This window comes from Aethalodelphis obliquidens, unplaced genomic scaffold, assembly GCF_003676395.1.
Source record: "Aethalodelphis obliquidens isolate GAN/ISIS:26980383/991018 unplaced genomic scaffold, ASM367639v1 scaffold58, whole genome shotgun sequence".
Taxonomy (NCBI): domain Eukaryota; kingdom Metazoa; phylum Chordata; class Mammalia; order Artiodactyla; family Delphinidae; genus Aethalodelphis; species Aethalodelphis obliquidens.
In genome coordinates this window covers 7,388,285-7,404,913 of record NW_020838002.1, presented here as the reverse complement: position 1 = coordinate 7,404,913, position 16,629 = coordinate 7,388,285, and the positions used below count along the sequence as shown (strand labels likewise).

The 16,629-nt window shown below is 37.6% G+C and overlaps 1 protein-coding gene across 1 annotated transcript in view; it reads left to right on the top strand.

Annotated features, from left to right (window-relative positions):
* Positions 1 to 16,629, top strand: part of HSF5 (heat shock transcription factor 5) — a 51,136-nt gene that overhangs the window by 17,105 nt on the left and 17,402 nt on the right. Inside the window, exons 4-5 of the mRNA XM_027087195.1 lie at positions 1,296 to 1,817; positions 4,677 to 4,854. Coding sequence (XP_026942996.1) covers positions 1,296 to 1,817; positions 4,677 to 4,854 — 700 coding nt within the window. The remainder of the gene's footprint in view (positions 1 to 1,295; positions 1,818 to 4,676; positions 4,855 to 16,629) is intronic.

The window sequence follows — 16,629 nt, the reverse complement described above, 5'->3', positions numbered from 1 at the left end:
TGGAGATACTCTGTTGGTGTTATATCTTGATTATATTTATGTTTTAAATATATCATTTAAAACATCTTTGAAGACCTTTGCTTACTACAAAGACAATACATGTTCACTGTAGGAAAATAGAGATAAGTAGACATAAAATTTTTAAATGGAAAAAAGGGAAGTATTTCAGATAACGTTCTGGAAATAAATGCAGTTAGTTTTGTTGGCCTGCAGATATGAGTGTGCATGAATGGTCAGTATATTGCAGTGGTTAAGAGCAAGAACTCTGGAGTCAGGCACACCTAGGTTTGAAACCTGACTCTGTCAGTTACTTCTTTGTGACTTTGTATAAATTATGAAGTTTCTCTGAACTTCAGTTCCATCCTTTGGAAATAGAGATGATCACATTTCATAGACCTCTTGTGAGGATTAAATGAAATAATGTATGTAAAGCACTTTGTATGTGCTTGGCACATAGTAAGATCTCAATAAGTGGGGCTATCAGCTATAGTAAAGTAGCTTGATGCTTAAACCATTCGGATTTACATTATTTGGCATTATGGCCTTCAAATCATTGACTCAATCATTGTCAATGTGTTTGGCAATATTGACTCACTACAGGTTTTATTTAATAGTAACTCTTCCGTATCTTATGTTTATAACCTGAGATATTCAGCAAACATTTATTGAATGCCTGCTCTGTGCAAAGTACTGTGTATAAGAGAATACATCTTGAAGATATCAGTCTAAAAGTGACAGCTATTTTAATCTATTGTTTTATTATTTAAATAATCTCAGGACCAAAGGACATTTGATATTCCGTACATTTTTTCCCAGATCATTTGGAACAGAATAACAGTACCTCCCCCCTGAATCTATAGAAGCAATGGTGGACTTGTGAGCATCCTGTGTTTGACATTTCCTTACTACATTCCTAAACCAGTATATTACAGATACAAGTGACGTTTTTGTCTGTCAGCCTTTATGGAAGAGTTTGGTTTATAGACATTTTATCAACAAATAGATTTTTGGGTACTATGACTTTTTTGATTTTGTGTACTTTAACCCTGAGAATTATTGGTCCATTCCAGTATTAAACTTAATATAGTGGTTGACACATAATAGTTCCTGTGTAAGTGTTAACAATAGAGTCGAAGCTACTACTGCTGAAAAGTTGATTGGCATTCAAGTTTTCTTAGTGAGCTTTAAGTTTAATTTGTTTATATTTAGCGTTCATCAGCCTAAATGTTGTTGCTTTCCTCCTTAATCTCATATTTGGTTTTCTATCCAAACAGTCCTATTTTCTCTTTTCCCAGAATCCTCCAGTGCAATCCTCCTATCCAGTTGAATTTCTGCCTTCTGATTGGCCTTGCAGTGCTACTGATGAAAATAAAAAGTCAGAATTAAACCTAGAGGCTGCTTTTCAGATAGTAGATGAGTTGCATTCCTCCCCTAAATTGGAGATGGTAAAGGTGGAGCCTGTTGAGAATCAGTGCTCAACATCTCAGTCTAACAGAGGCCAACATATCCTAGCTAATTCAAACAACAGCAATCCATCTTCCACAAGTCAGGCTAGCCAGCTGGAGCCACTTACTGCTGTAGGCTCAGATATTACGTCTTTTGTGGCTGGAACAGAACAAGCAATTACCTGCTCTCTACCACAGTCACCTGAGTACAACTATACCATCCACACGGCTCAGCCTGTTGAAAACACTACAATGCAGGAGTCTGCAGCCAGTCAGCAAGCTCATGTCAAACCGAAGGAGCAGCTAAGTCATAATCCATCTCCGTCTTCAGTAGTATTTGTGCAGGAAGGGCTACCGTTCAGCACACACGAGGTAAGAGGCAAAGAAAAAATCCTAATAGAGCTCAAAGGTACCTAGTGCTTCTTGCTGAAGACTGTTCTAGTGGAGACTTTGTCCAGGTTTTATTTGGGTTTAATACCAGTTCATTATGCTCTTCAGAAGGATCGTGTCCCAGTGGTTCTGCACAAAAGATTCAGAAGTAACCTTAACCTTCAGGCATCCTCTCACTACGTTGTGGTCTGAAGTCAGCCTCTAGAGAGGCAGTCTGAATGAGCATTGTGGTATGACTGATTTGCATGTTAAAAGCATCCCTTGAGTTTTGCTTCCTAACTTAGTTTGGATGGACTAGGTGTGCCTGGCTGATTAAATTCCACTCCTCAGAAGGGATGGTTTATCTCATAGATAATATCAGGACTTTCCTGGCCATTTGTAGCATGGAGGTAAGGAGATGGTTGGAGGTGTTTTCATACTTTCTTACAGCATCATTGAATTCCAAATTTTTTTTAAAGATTTATTTATTTGCTTAATTTATTTTTGGCTGTGTCGGGTCTTAGTTGCAGCAGGCGGGATCTTCGTTGAGGCATGTGGGATCTTTCGTTGAGGCATGGGGGATCTTTCTTTGTGGCGTGCAGGTTTTCTCTCTCTAGTTGTGGTGTGCAGGCTCCAAGGCGTGTGGGCTTTGTAGTTTGTGGCACGCCGGCTCTCTCGTTGAGGCGCGCGGGCTCAGTAGTTGTGGCGTGAGGGTTTAGTTGCCCCATGGCATGTGGGATCTTAGTTCCCTGACCAGGGATTGAACTCGCATCCCCTGCATTGTAAGGTGGATTCTTTACCACTGGACCACCAGGGAAGTCCCTATAGAATTCTAATTTGACTTGACAGCATACTGTGTTTAAATTTCCCTACTAATATTCTCATTCCTAAAGCAGAATTCTGACTCTAGTTTGAGAGATATATTCTGAAGGTAGAGACTAATTCCTTTATTGCTGCTAGCTTATGACCAAGAAATGAATAAACTTTGATTCCAAAAAATAAAAGTACATCCAAATTAAAATCACTTTTGTGATTATTTTTTTTCCTACTTAATTTTTTTTCTTGATCTTAGCCTGATACATGTGTATTTCATTTTGGATTTTTTTTCTTTAATGGAACTGAAAATGTCTTCATTGTTAGAGATTCCCAAGATAACTTTTTGGCAGTTTGTGTGTGTGTATGGGGGGCGGGTTGTGGCCGCACTGCACGGTTTGTGGGATTTTAGTTTCCTGACCAGGGGTTGAACCCAGGCCCTCGGCAGTGAGAGCGCAGAGTCCTAACCAATGGACCACCAGGGAATTTCTGGCAGTTTTTAAAATGCATTCTTTTCTAGCTCTAACTTTAGATCCAAATGTCTTATGGGGTTTTTGGGTTTATTTAGTTATTTAATTTATTTTTGGCTGTGTTGGGTCTTCGTTGCTGCACATGGGCTTTCTCTAGTTGCGGCAAGTGAGGGATACTCTTCGTTGTGGTGCGTGGGCTTCTCATTGCAGTGGCTTCTCTTGTTGTGGAGCACCGGCTCTAGGTGCGCGGGCTTCAGTAGTTGTGGCTCGCGGGCTCTAGAGCGCAGGCCCAGTAGTTGTGGTACACGGGCTTAGTTGCTCCGCGGCATGTGGAATCTTCCTGGACCAGGGCTTGAACCCGGTCCTCTGCATTGGCAGGCGGATTCTTAACCACTGCACCACCAGGGAAGCCCTATCTTATGGTTTTTATCAACTCATTGTCCTTCTTGAGCCCAACTGTTGAGACCCGGTATACTGTGTATTAATATTATAAATTCAATAGACCAAAGATAGTCCCATTATGTTTCAAATATGCCTGTGAAAAGAACATGAAATTTGCCTTTATTCCTTCGTAGTCACATCCAAAAGATTAGATTTTGTACCTTAAAATTGCATTCACACAGTTATTTTTTTTTTAATTTGGATATCACAGCTTTTGAAAGCTATATTTTGAACTCCTAGCTCTACTTCATTATATTGTTTTATTTTAAAATAAATTCATAAACAAATAGAGTATTTGAGAAGTTGGTCAGCTTGACAAAGGGATTTGATATTCCAAAGAAAACATAGGAACTCCAAGAGAGAAATTCATATGTCATAAGCAGAGCAGATCTAGATTTCATAGGGAGTGAAGCTTATACAAATTTGAGGTCCTCATTAAGCCAAAGAATACAAAATTAATAGAATAAAGTGTTTATAACCCCTCTGACATCATCCAACAGGATAATGCCTATGGCCATTCCAGTATCACCAAGAGGGGCAGGCAATCTGATGGAAGGGATGTTAGAGTGGGAAAAGATAGTGGTATTAACCAATTGTGAATTTGTGTGATGTGAATTTTACCAAAAAAGAAAAAAGAAACTTCATGGTGAATCTTCCTCTGATCGTAAGTAAATATTGTAGCTCCATAGACATTTCAGTAGTTTGTGTATGGGGAAATATACATCTTACTACCGAATATTCAGATTAGCTTAACAAAATCGGGCGGTATCATTCTTTTTTTTTTTTTTTTTTGGCGGTAAGAAAATGGCGGGTCTCTCACTGCTGTGGCCTCTCCTGCCGCGGAGCACAGGCTCTGGACGCACAGGCTCAGCGGCCGTGGCTCATGGGCCCAGCCGCTCCGCGGCATGTGGGATCCTCCCGGACCGGGGCACGAACCCACGTCCCCTGCATCGGCAGGCAGACTCTCAACCACTGCGTCACCAGGGAAGCCTGGGTGGTATCATTCTTAAGGATGAAAAGCCTTACAGTCTTATTTGTTGGATCATGTTTCTATAGTAGAACTCCTGTGATAAAATATCTTAGCTTTTAGTAGATATTTGGGGAAAATTTGGAATAATGAGTGGGTTTAATATTTTAGGTGGATGCCAGTATAAAATGCCAGATGAAAACACCTGAGAATATCTTGCCTTCAGAACAGATGGGATTCCTTATTTCAGAAATGGGGCCTGCTAGCAAGCCTAGTAAAGACACAGGTTTATCCACTCCAGCCAGATACAGCGAGCGAAGAAGCAACTCACAGCAAGGAAAGTCCCCTGGTAAGGATTATTGTGCTCTAGAATGCTAGCAGTAGAATCATAGTGTAGAATTAATATATGAATGATAGTTTTTCTAGTCTTCATTTATTATTCATAATTGTAATATACTAATCACATTGCTGTTTCATACAACTGCAATTTTAACTCTTTATTTTTTCTTAATCATCCTTTTAAAGTATGTAAACGTTATATTCCAGTATTGCATGTAAGAGTATGAGCTTTTGAAAAGAGAACATGGTAAGTAAAAGCAAAGGAATTTGGATTATTTAACTTGGAGAATGCAAGGATGAAGGGTGATTCAATAACTGCTTCAGATGCCAAAGACTTTGTAATTACGGAAGTACTTGTTCTCTTATTAGCAGAGTATAGTACAAGAGGGAATATGCTTAAACTGTGGCAGGAAAAAATTAGATGGACATTAAAGACATTATCCTGAGCATATTATAAAGATACTCTAAAGTATGACTCTGTATCAATGGGATTTTTCTTGTGGTTTGTAGGAGCCCGAGTGATTGTTTTAGTACAGTTGCTGCTACTCTTTCTAGGGAAATTGGAAAGAATCATTTTTTTAAGAAAATGGTGACATCCAATAAAACATGTTTCTTGTATGATCCAAAACCAAGTCATCAAAGTCTTCAGTGGACAACTTGAATATTCTCAAATTATATGCATGTCAGAGGGATGCAGTTCAGTGAATTAATGAATCAGGTTAAGCAATCATTTTAACCCATAAAAATTGGAAAAATCTTGGGAACTTCTGTGAGAATTTCTCCAAAAAGTAAACTAATAGTAATATGATCGAGATGTTGTTTAGACTCATTGGGTTCTTTCTGCAAAATGCCTTTTAGACTAAAAGCTATCTTGATCACTCATTTTGTTTGTTAAACTTAGCTTGCACAGTTGCTTTTAGTTGAGTATATGATCCAATCTACGGTCAAAGATTAAGATTTCTTACCACTGCAGATGTTCAAAGCAATGGCACAGACTTTGAAGGCAATTTAGAAAAGGACAGTGATGAATATTTACTACACACTCACTTTTATGACATACAGCAAACTTGATGAAACTGGTATTATCGTCTTAAAGATCGGGAAACTTAATCTTGGAGAAGATAAGTAACTTGTTCAAGATCACATTAATTTAGCTAATATTCTACTCACAGTCCTTCTGTTGACTGTGTCCTTTGATGCACAAAAGTTTTAAGTTTTATGTAGTCCCGTTGGTCTACTTTTCCTTTTGTTGCCTGTGCTTTCGGTGTTGTATCCAAGAAAGCATTGCCAAGTCCAGTGTCATGAAGTTTTTCCACTATGTTTTCTTCCAGGAGTTTTATAGTTTTAGGTCTTATATTTAGGTCTTTAGTCCATTTTGAGTTAATATTTGTAGACAGTGTAAGGTAAGGGTCCAACTTTATTCTTTTGCATGTGGACATCCAGTTTTCCTAGAACCATTTGTTGAAGAGACCTTTCCCCACTGAGTGGCCTTGGCATCCTTGTTGAAAGTCATCTGACCATATATGTGAGGGTTTATTTCTGGTTTCTTTATTCCAGTCCACTGGTCTATTTTTCTGTCGTTATGCCAGTACCATATAATCTCTGTTTAACCAATCAATTCTGCCATTGTAGCACAAAAGCAGTCATAGATAATACATAAATGAATGTTTGTGGCTATACTTCAGTAAAACTGTTTACAAAAACAGTTGCTGGGCCCAGTTTGACCCAAAGGTCATAATTTACCAACCCCTGAGTTAGACTAACAGTTTATTTCTGAAAAGCAATAGTGGAAGCCAGAAAGGAGTAGAATCATATTTTTAATATATGAAAAGAAATCCGCAGTCCTGGAAATCTCTACGCAGCCAAAAGATCCTTCAATAATGATGGCAAAAATGAAGACATTCTCAGATAAACACAAAATAGAGAGCATGTGCCACAGCAGATAAACAGTAAAGGAAATTCTACAGAGTGGTCTTCAGGCAGCAGGAAACAAGGAGACATACTGTAGCTTCTAGGGTAATCACCAAAATTGGTATAGAAATAATCCAAAAAAAAAAGGCAGGAAAGGAGGAAGCAAGGAATTAAAAATAAGGAAGACAGAGAAAACAAATAGTAAAATGGTTGACCCAAATTTAGCCAATACAACTATTATATGTAAATGGTCTTAAAATCTCAAAGACAGAGATTGCTAGAGTAGATAAAAGGGCAAACTCCTACTATAGGCTGGCTACAGGAGACATGTAGGTTGAAAGTAAGTGGATAGAAAAAGATACAACATGCAAACAGGAAGAACGAGAAGGCTGGTATGGTTATTTTTAAATATCAGAAAAAATAGACTTTAAGACAAAGAGTGTTATAAAGAGGGCCACTTCATAATGATGAACAATTCATCAGGGAGGTGTATCAACTGTAAATGTGTTTTTTGTAGTAATAGAGTTTCAAAATACATGAAGCAAAAATTGACAAAAATTAAAGGGGGAAACACAATTCGTCAATGTACTAGGATATTTTAATACTTCTGTCTAAGCAATTGATAGAACAACTAGACAAAATATCAGTAAAGACATAGGAGATCTGAACAACATAAACACCTTGATCTAATTGGCATTTATAGTACACTGAGCATCCAACAACTGCAGAATATACATTGTTCTCAAGTGCATATAGTACATTTACCAGGATAGGTCATTCATCGGGCCATAAAACAAGTCTCAATACATTTAAAAGAACTGAAGTCATACAAAGTGTACTTTCTGAATATAACAGGATTAAATGAGAAATCAGTAACAGAGTAATTAGGAGAACCTCAGATATCTGGAAATAAAGTGACATACTTCTAAATAATTTGTGAATCAAAGACAAAATCACAAGGAAAATTAGAAAATATTTTGACAATGAAAATACAACATCACAGTTTGCGGGATGCAGCTAAAACAGTGTTAGAATGAAATGTGTAGCTTTAAATGCTAATATTAGAAAAGAAGTAAGATCTAAAATCAATGACCTGAGGTTTTACCATACGAAACTAGAAAAAGAAGAGGAAAGTAAACCCAAAGGAAATACTAAAAATAAAAATAGACATCAATGATATAGAAAACAGACAATTGAGAAGACTAACAAATATAAAACTGGCTTTTTGAAAAGATCAACAAAATTGACAAACTCCTAACTACACTGATCAGGAAAAAGAGAACAAAAATCATAACTACCAAGGATGAAAAGAGATTAACACCTCAGAATCTGTGAATAGTAAAAGGATAGTAAGAGAATATTATGAACAGTCTTATGTTAATGAACACAACCACATAAATGGAATAGCCACAGTTCTTAAAAAATACACCTTGTCAAAATTCACACAAGAAGAACCAATGAATAGCCCTATATAGATTAAAGAAGTTGGTTATCAAACATTTTCCTCAAAGGAAGGAAGAAAACTACAGACTAATAATCCTCATGAATGTAGATGCAAAAATAATTAACAAAATGTAAGTAAATTGAATGCAACAATATGTAAAAAGGCTGATAGACAAAGTAGAGTTTGTCTCAAGAATGCAAAGCTTGATTGAATTTCAAATGCTAATATTATGCACCATATTAACAGAGTAAAGGAGAAAAAACTCTATGATGATTTTAATAGATTCAAGGAGAGCACTTGACAGACTTCAGCACTCATTTGTAATAAAAACTCTCAGCAAAGTAGGAATAGTAGAACATTTCTCAAACTGATAAAGAATATCTATAAAATATGTATAGTGAGGATCATGATTAATAGTGAAAGACTAAACTGTTTACTCCAGAGACTGGGAACAAGGCAAGGATGCCCACTTTACCACTTGTATTCATTATTGTACTGGTGGACCTAGCCACTGCAATAGGCAAGAAAAAGAAGTAAAAGGCGTAAAGATTGGAAAGCACACAACTGGAAAATGAAATTTTAAAAAAATAAAACATTTAGGGTAGGCCCAAAATCATAACATACCTAGGAATAAGTTGAACAAAATATGTCTAAGGCCTCTACGCTGAAAACTACAAATTTTGCTGAAAGAAATTAAAGAAGACAAATAAATGGAAAGATGTGCCATGTTCATGGATAAGAATACCCAATATTGTTAAAGTGACAGTTCTCCCCAAGTTGATCTATAAATTCAATGCAATCCTAATCAAAATTCTAGTAGACTTTTTTTTCTTTAATGACAAGCTGATTCTAAGATTTAAAAGAAAATGCAAAGGACAGAGATTAACCAAAGCAATTTTTAAAAATAAAAAATTGGAGGAGACTTTACCAGATTTCAAGACTTACCATAAAGCTAAAATAATCAAAATCGTTTGGTATTGGTGAAAAGAGGGACCTATAGATGAATGAAACAAAATAGAGAGTCCAGAAATAGATCCGCACATATGTGGTCAACTGATTTTCAACAAAGGTGCTAAGGCAGTGCAATGGAGAAAGGAAAGTGTTTTCAACAAAAATTAACATTGACCCATACCTCAGCCTGAAGGAGCAAGATGGCAGAGTAGAAGGACGTGCGCTCACTCCTTCTTGCAAGAGCAGCGGAATCACAACTAACTGCTGAACAGTCATCGACAGGAAGACGTTGGAACTCACCAAAAAAGATACTCCACATCCAAAGACAAAGGAGAAGCCACAGTGAGACGGTAGAAGGGGCGCAATCACAATAAAATCAAATCCCGTAACTTCTGGGTGGGTGACTCACAGACTGGAGAACACTTATACCACAGAAGTCCACCCACTGGAGTGAAGGTTCTGAGCCCCACCTCAGGCTTCCCAACCTGGGGGTCTGGCAATGGGAGGAGGAATTCCTAGAGAATCAAACTTTGAAGGCTAGCGGGATTTGATTGCAGGACTTCGACAGGACTGGGGGAAACAGAGACTCCATTCTTGGAGGGCACACACAAAGTAGTAAGTGCATCAGGACCCAGGGGAAGGAGGAGTGACCCCCATAGGAGACTGAACCAGACCTACCTGCTAGTGTTGGAGGGTCTCCTGCAGACGCGGGGGGTGGCTGTGGCTCAATGTGAAGACAAGGACACTGGCAGCAGAAGTTCTGGGAAGTACTCCTTGGCATGAGCCTTACCAGAGTCTGCCATTAGCCCCATCAGAGAGCCAGGTAGGCTCCAGTGTTGGGTCGCCTCAGGCCAAACAACGAACAGGGAGGGAATCCAGCCCCACCCATCAGCAGACAAGCGGATTAAAGTTTTACTGAGCTCTGCCCACCACCAGTCCCTCCCATCAGGAAACTTGCACAGGCCTCTTAGATAGCCTTATCCACCAGAGGGCAGACAGCAGAAGCAAGAAGAACTACAATCCTGCAGGCTGTGGAACAAAAACCACATTCACAGAAAGATAGACAAGATGAAAAGACAGAGGGCTATGTGCCAGATGAAGGAACAAGATAAAACCCCAGAAAAACAACTAAATGAAGTGGAGATAGGCAACCTTCCAGAAAAACAATTCAGAATAATGATAGTGAAGATGATCCAGGACCTCGGAAGAATGGAGGCAAAGATTGAGAAGATGCAAGAAATGTTTAACAAAGACCTAGAAGAATGAAAGAACAAACAAACGGAGACGAACAATACAATAACTGAAATGAAAAATACAATAGAAGGAATCAATAGCAGAATAACTGAGGCAGAAGAACAGATAAGTGACCTGGGAGACACAATGTTGGAATTCACTGCCACGGAACAGAATAAAGAAAAAAAATGAATGAAAAGAAATGATGATCTTTTGACAAAATTCAACACCCATTTATGATAACAACTCTCTAGAAAGTGGGCACAGAGGGAACCTACCTCAACATAATAAAGGCCATATATGACAAACCCACAGCAAACATCATTCTCAATGGTGAAAATCTGAAAGCATTTCCTCTAAGATCAGGAAGAAAATGAGGATGTCCACTCTTGCCCCTATTATTCAACACAGTTTTGGAAGTCCTAGCCATGGCAATCAGAAGAAAAAAATAAAAGGAATACAAATTGGAAAAGAAGAAGTAAAACTGTCACTGTTTGCAGATGACATGATACTACACATGGAAAATCCTAAAGATGCTACCAGAAAACTACTAGAGCTAATCAGTGAATTTGGTAAAGTTGCAGGATACAAAATTAATGCACAGAAATCTCTTGCATTCCTATACACTAACAATGAAAGATCAGGAAAAGAAACTAAGGAAACAATTACCATTCACCATTGCAACAAAAAGAATAAAATACCTAGGAATAAACCTACCTAAGGAGACAAAAGAACTGTACTCAGAAAACTGTAAGACACTGATGAAAGAAATCAAAGATGACACAAACAGATGGAGAGATATACCATGTTCTTGGATTGGAAGAATCAATATTGTGAAAATGACTATACTACCCAAAGCAATCTACAGATTCAATGCAATCCCTATCAAACTACCAATGGCATTTTTCACAGAACTAGAACAAAAAATTTCACAATTTGTATGGAGACACAAAAGACCCTAAATAGCCAAAGCAACCTTGAGGGAAAAACACGGAGCTGGAGGAATCAGACTCCCTGACTTCAGACTATACTACAAAGCTACAGTAATCAAGACAATATGGTACTGGCACAAAAACAAAAATATAGATCAATGGAACAGGATAGAAAGCCCAAAGATAAACCCATGCATCTATGGACAACTAATCTATGACAAAGGAGTCAAGGATATACAATGGAGAAAAGACAGTCTCTTCAATAACTGGTGCTGGGAAAACTGGATGGCTACTGTAAAAGAATGAAATTAGAACACTCCCTAACACCATACACAAAAATAAACTCAAAATGGATTAAAGACCTACAGGTAAGACCGGACACTATAAAACTCTTAGAGGAAAACATAGGAAGAACACTATCTGACATAAATCACAGCAAGATCTTTTTTTGATCCACTTCCTAGAGTAATGGAAATAAAAACAATAATAAACAAATGGGACCTAATGAAAGTTAAAATCTTTTGCAAAACAAAGGAAACAAGACGAAAAGACAGCCCTCAGAATGGGAGAAAATATTTACAAACGAATCAGCGGACAAAGGATTAATCTCCAGAATATATAAACAGCTCATGCAGCTCGATATTAAAAAAACAAACAACCCAATCAGAAAATGGGCAGAAGACCTAAATAGACATTTCTCCAAAGAAGACATACAGATGGCCAAGAAGCACATGAAAAGCTGCTCAACATCACTAATTATTAGAGAAATGCAAATCAAAACTACAGTGAGGTATCACCTCACACCAGTTAGAATGGGCATCATCAGAAAATCTACAAACAAATGCTGGTGAGGGTGTGAAGAAAAGGGAACCCTCTTGCACTGTTGGTGGGAATGTAAATTGATACAGCCACTATGGAGAACAGTATGGAGGTTCCTTAAAAAACTAAAAATAGAATTACCATATAACCCAGCAACCCCACTACTGGGCATATACCCAGAGAACACCATAATTCAAAAAGATACATGCACCCCAATGTTCATTGCAGCACTATTTACAATAGCCAGGTCATGGAAGCAACCTAAATGCCCATCGACAGACGAATGGATAAAGAAGATGTGGTAAATACATACAGTGGAATATTACTCAGCCATAAAAAGGAACGAAATTGGGTCATTTGCAGAGACGTGGATGGATCTAGAGACTGTCATACAGAGTGAAGTAAGTCAGAAAGAGAAAAACAAATATCGTATATTAATGCGTATATGTGGAACCTAGAAAAATGGTACATATGAACCGGTTTGCAGGGCAGAAATAGAGACACAGATGTAGAGAACAAACGTATGGACACCAAGGAGGGGTGAGGGGTGGGGGATGAACTGGGCGATTGGGATTGACATTTATACACTGATATGTATAAAATGGATAACTAATAAGAACCTGCTGTATAAAAAAATAAATGAAATTCTAAAATTAAAAAAAAATGGACCCATACCTCGTACCATACATAAAAATTAACTAAAAAAGGGATAAAAAAAGGAAAAAAAATTAACTGAAAATGAATCACAGACCTAAGTATAAAACCTAAAACTTTTTGAAAAAACAATAAGAGACAAACTTTGCTACTTTGGGCAAAGATTTCTTAGAACACAAAAAGTATGATCAATAAAGAAAAAAATGATAAATTGGATTTCATCAAAATTTAAAACTTCTGCTCTTCGATAGATATCATTCAGAAAATGAAAAGGCAAGCCAAAGCCTAGGAATAAATATTGACAGCAATATTAAAATCAAAATATCAAAACAAAGACATATCTAGAATATAAAAACTCTTACAGTGCAGTTCAAAAATGGGGTACAATATGAACAGACATTTCACAAAAGATACACAGATGGCCAGGAAGCACATGAATAGATGTTTAATCATCAGAGAAGTCGGTTAAAACTGCAATGAGATATCACTGCACACCAATTAGAATGGCTAAAGTTTTTTAAAAAGGAAAAAAACCATGACCATACCAGGTGTTGATAGGGCACTGGAACTCTCATACACTGCTAGTGGGAACTTAAAATAGTATAACCACTTCTGGAAACAGTTAGGCAGTTTCTTAAAAATTAAGTTAAATATATAAAATCAAGTTAAACTTTGTCCATCCTCTTCTCTCAACCTAATGGCACCTATATTGAGATCATCTGAAAACGAGGGTTTGATTGGGAAGATAACACCCTTAATCTCACCTTTGCCATAGTCTATCAGAGATACTTGAGAAAAGCTTGAGGCCCTCATTAGAGGTACCTCTTACTACTGTTTCAAGTTGGGATAGTAAATTACTTCGATGCATACCCCAAATTACTGAACGCTAGTCAGTTGGTTTTCAACCACAGACAGAGGAATATTCCCTTCCGTCTCTGCTTGCACACTGGCTACCTCTAGCCTGAGTTCATCTCTTATTTTAGGGCTTTGCTGAATCGTCAAGAAAACAGCCAACACATTGTGAATTTTGTCAGCCTTTCCCCGTATGGTTACATGCTCGCTTGGCATGTGGTCTGCTTTCCAGGGTATCACAGGCAGTGATTTTACCAAATGTTTTGAAATAGATTTCAATGATCACCAACGTTCTAGCCTGATGTGCCTTAACCACCTGCTGTCTGACTGCTAAGCCAGTACCACGTATTTTAATTTGAATTACAGCAGCACCTCACTTATAGATTCCAAATTCCATATTAGTCCACATATAAGTTAGGCTACTGTAAAAAACAAAACATAAAAACCAGTGTCTTAAACAATTTAGAAGTTTATTTTTTCCTCATAATAACAGTCCAGAGCTGATGTGGCAGCTTCGCTTTTCTCTGCTAGCCCTCAGGTGTGACGTGGTGAAAGATGGCCCACCACTCTATCCTCATGTCAGCCAGCAGGGTGCTATAAATATCCCTTCCTTTTATGAGCATAATCACTGCTTATGCTCACATCAGTTTGACTAGAACTTAGTCACATGAACAGGCTGCAGGGGAGCTTGGAAATGTGGTCTGTAGCTGTGTCCATTTGCCTGTGTAAACAATACCATGATTTAAAAGAAGAATAAATATTAGGAGACAACTAGCAGTCTCTGTTACATGGACTAAGAGAAAATATTTACAACACAAAATATAAAGCATTGTATTCATAATACATAAAAGCTTCTACAAATCATTAAGAAATAAAGCAATCCAATAAAAAGAAATAAAATAATATTAATGTGCAGTTCAATTGAAGAAATACACATGACCAATAAGTGTATAGAAAGATGTTGAACCACTCAGATAAATCAGTAATCAGAGAAATGCAAGTTATAAATCAACCAAAAAAAATTTTTTTTTGCCAGTCTGACAAAACTTAAATTATTGATAATATCCAGGTTGATAAAGGCGTAGGGAAAAAGGAACCTCCTATACACTGTAATTGGAATGTAAATTTGTAGAGCCAATTGGAGGGCAATTTGGCATGATCTGTAAATAACTAAAATGCTTATATGCTTTGACTCAGGAATCCCATTCCCAGGAATCTCTCCTACAGAGTTCAGTGTAGTGTGTTATTTATAATAGTAAACATTTGGAAAAAAAGCATAAATGCCTGACAGTGGAGTATTAGACAAACTACGATAAGTTCATGTAATGAAACACTGTGCAACCATTTAACAAAATAAAGTAGCTTGATATGTTGTTACTTGGAAAGATAGAAAGTGTTCGTAATATGTTAAGTGAATGAAGCAAGTTGCAGCATACTGTGTCTAGTACAACCCCCTTTCTAGGACAAAAAATATATATATACTGTAAAATTATAGAAAAAAGTCTGGAAGTAAATAAAACTGATACATATAACAGTGGTCACCTCTGGGCAAGTAGAATTGGAGGTGTAGAGAGGTATTTTTTTTGTTTCTTAATTTGTGTTTGTACACAATGGTGGGATTATGGGGAAATCTCCCTTTTTGTATTTGTCTAGATTTTTAAAATTGAAAAAATATTTTAAATAGTTTAAATACTGTAAAGAGTTTTCTATAGTATGAATATAAAAGCCTCAAAATAATAGGAATGAGCAATTTAATGTTTTGAAAAAAAATTTATATCCCAGATATTAACCTGACTTTTGAGATTTAGATATGATTGACTCAAGCTAACCTTATCCCACACCAAAAACGCTTTTCTAAGATTTCTGAGAACTTCTAGGGCTTACAGTGGCTTTTATTTTTGAGTTTCTGCTTTTGCTTAATTCTAGATTCATCCATTTCTCACCTCCTGTAGGTGTTCTGTCTGCTCCTTGCCAGACCAGATGCAGAGCTCAGCCCCCTTACTTTGATTTCTCCCCTCCCCTGAGCATTTACATTAGGTATTTGTATGTGTAGCACACTTTTCTGAAGATTTGGTGAGGTAGAAAGTGTTTGCATTTAAAATATTGCAAATAATTAAAAATGGAATGTTAGCCATTGTTCTTTTTAAAGGGCCTTCAGTCAGTTTACCGCTTTCTCACCTTTCCTTGTCAGTAGTCAGTGTGGCCTCCTGTCATGTTGTCCTCTTTCCTTGTACTAGCATCATACCTTCTCTTCTCTGATATCTTTTTTTTTTTTTCATGTTCTTTAATCAGGCCCTGAATTTTGTGTCTTAGGCAGAGAAGGTTAGGAATCTCTTCTGTTTCCTGATGAGGCCTTGAGACCTTATCTTGCCCAACCAAAACAACCTGTCAAGATATATTCCTCAACAGACAGTTACGTCCCCAAGAGGAACTCTGGTTTCTGCTGTTAAAATAATTTCCTCTCTTGGGCTTCCTTGGTGGCACAGTGGATGAGAGTCCGCCTGCCAATGGAGGGGACACGGGTTCGTGCCCTGGTCCGGGAAGATCCCACATGCCGCGGAGCGTCTGGGCCCACGAGCCATGGCCGCTGAGCCTGCGCGTCCGGAGCCTGTGCTCCGCAACGGGAGAGAGGCCACTACAGCTAGAGGCCCGCGTACCGCAAAAAAAAAAAAGAAAAAACCTCTCTTATGGTTTTAAGTGTAACTGATAAAGTAGTTAGCACATTAATTATCTTTTTTAACTCTTCCCTTTTTTTTTTAATTAAGCCTTATCCTTTGGTCAGTGGTGTTGGCAGGTGAGTCTTAACTGACCTTGGCTTCCTGCTGTGAAAGAGAGGAGTTGTGAAATGTTGGCATTATTATGACATCGAATCACATTTTCATTTTATTAGGGGCAGGGAGCAAATAACTTATGCTTAAACTAGAACCTGTTTGCTAAAAAGTTAGCTTTTGTAATGAAAGTGTAAGGAGAAATACAATTCATGAAGTTG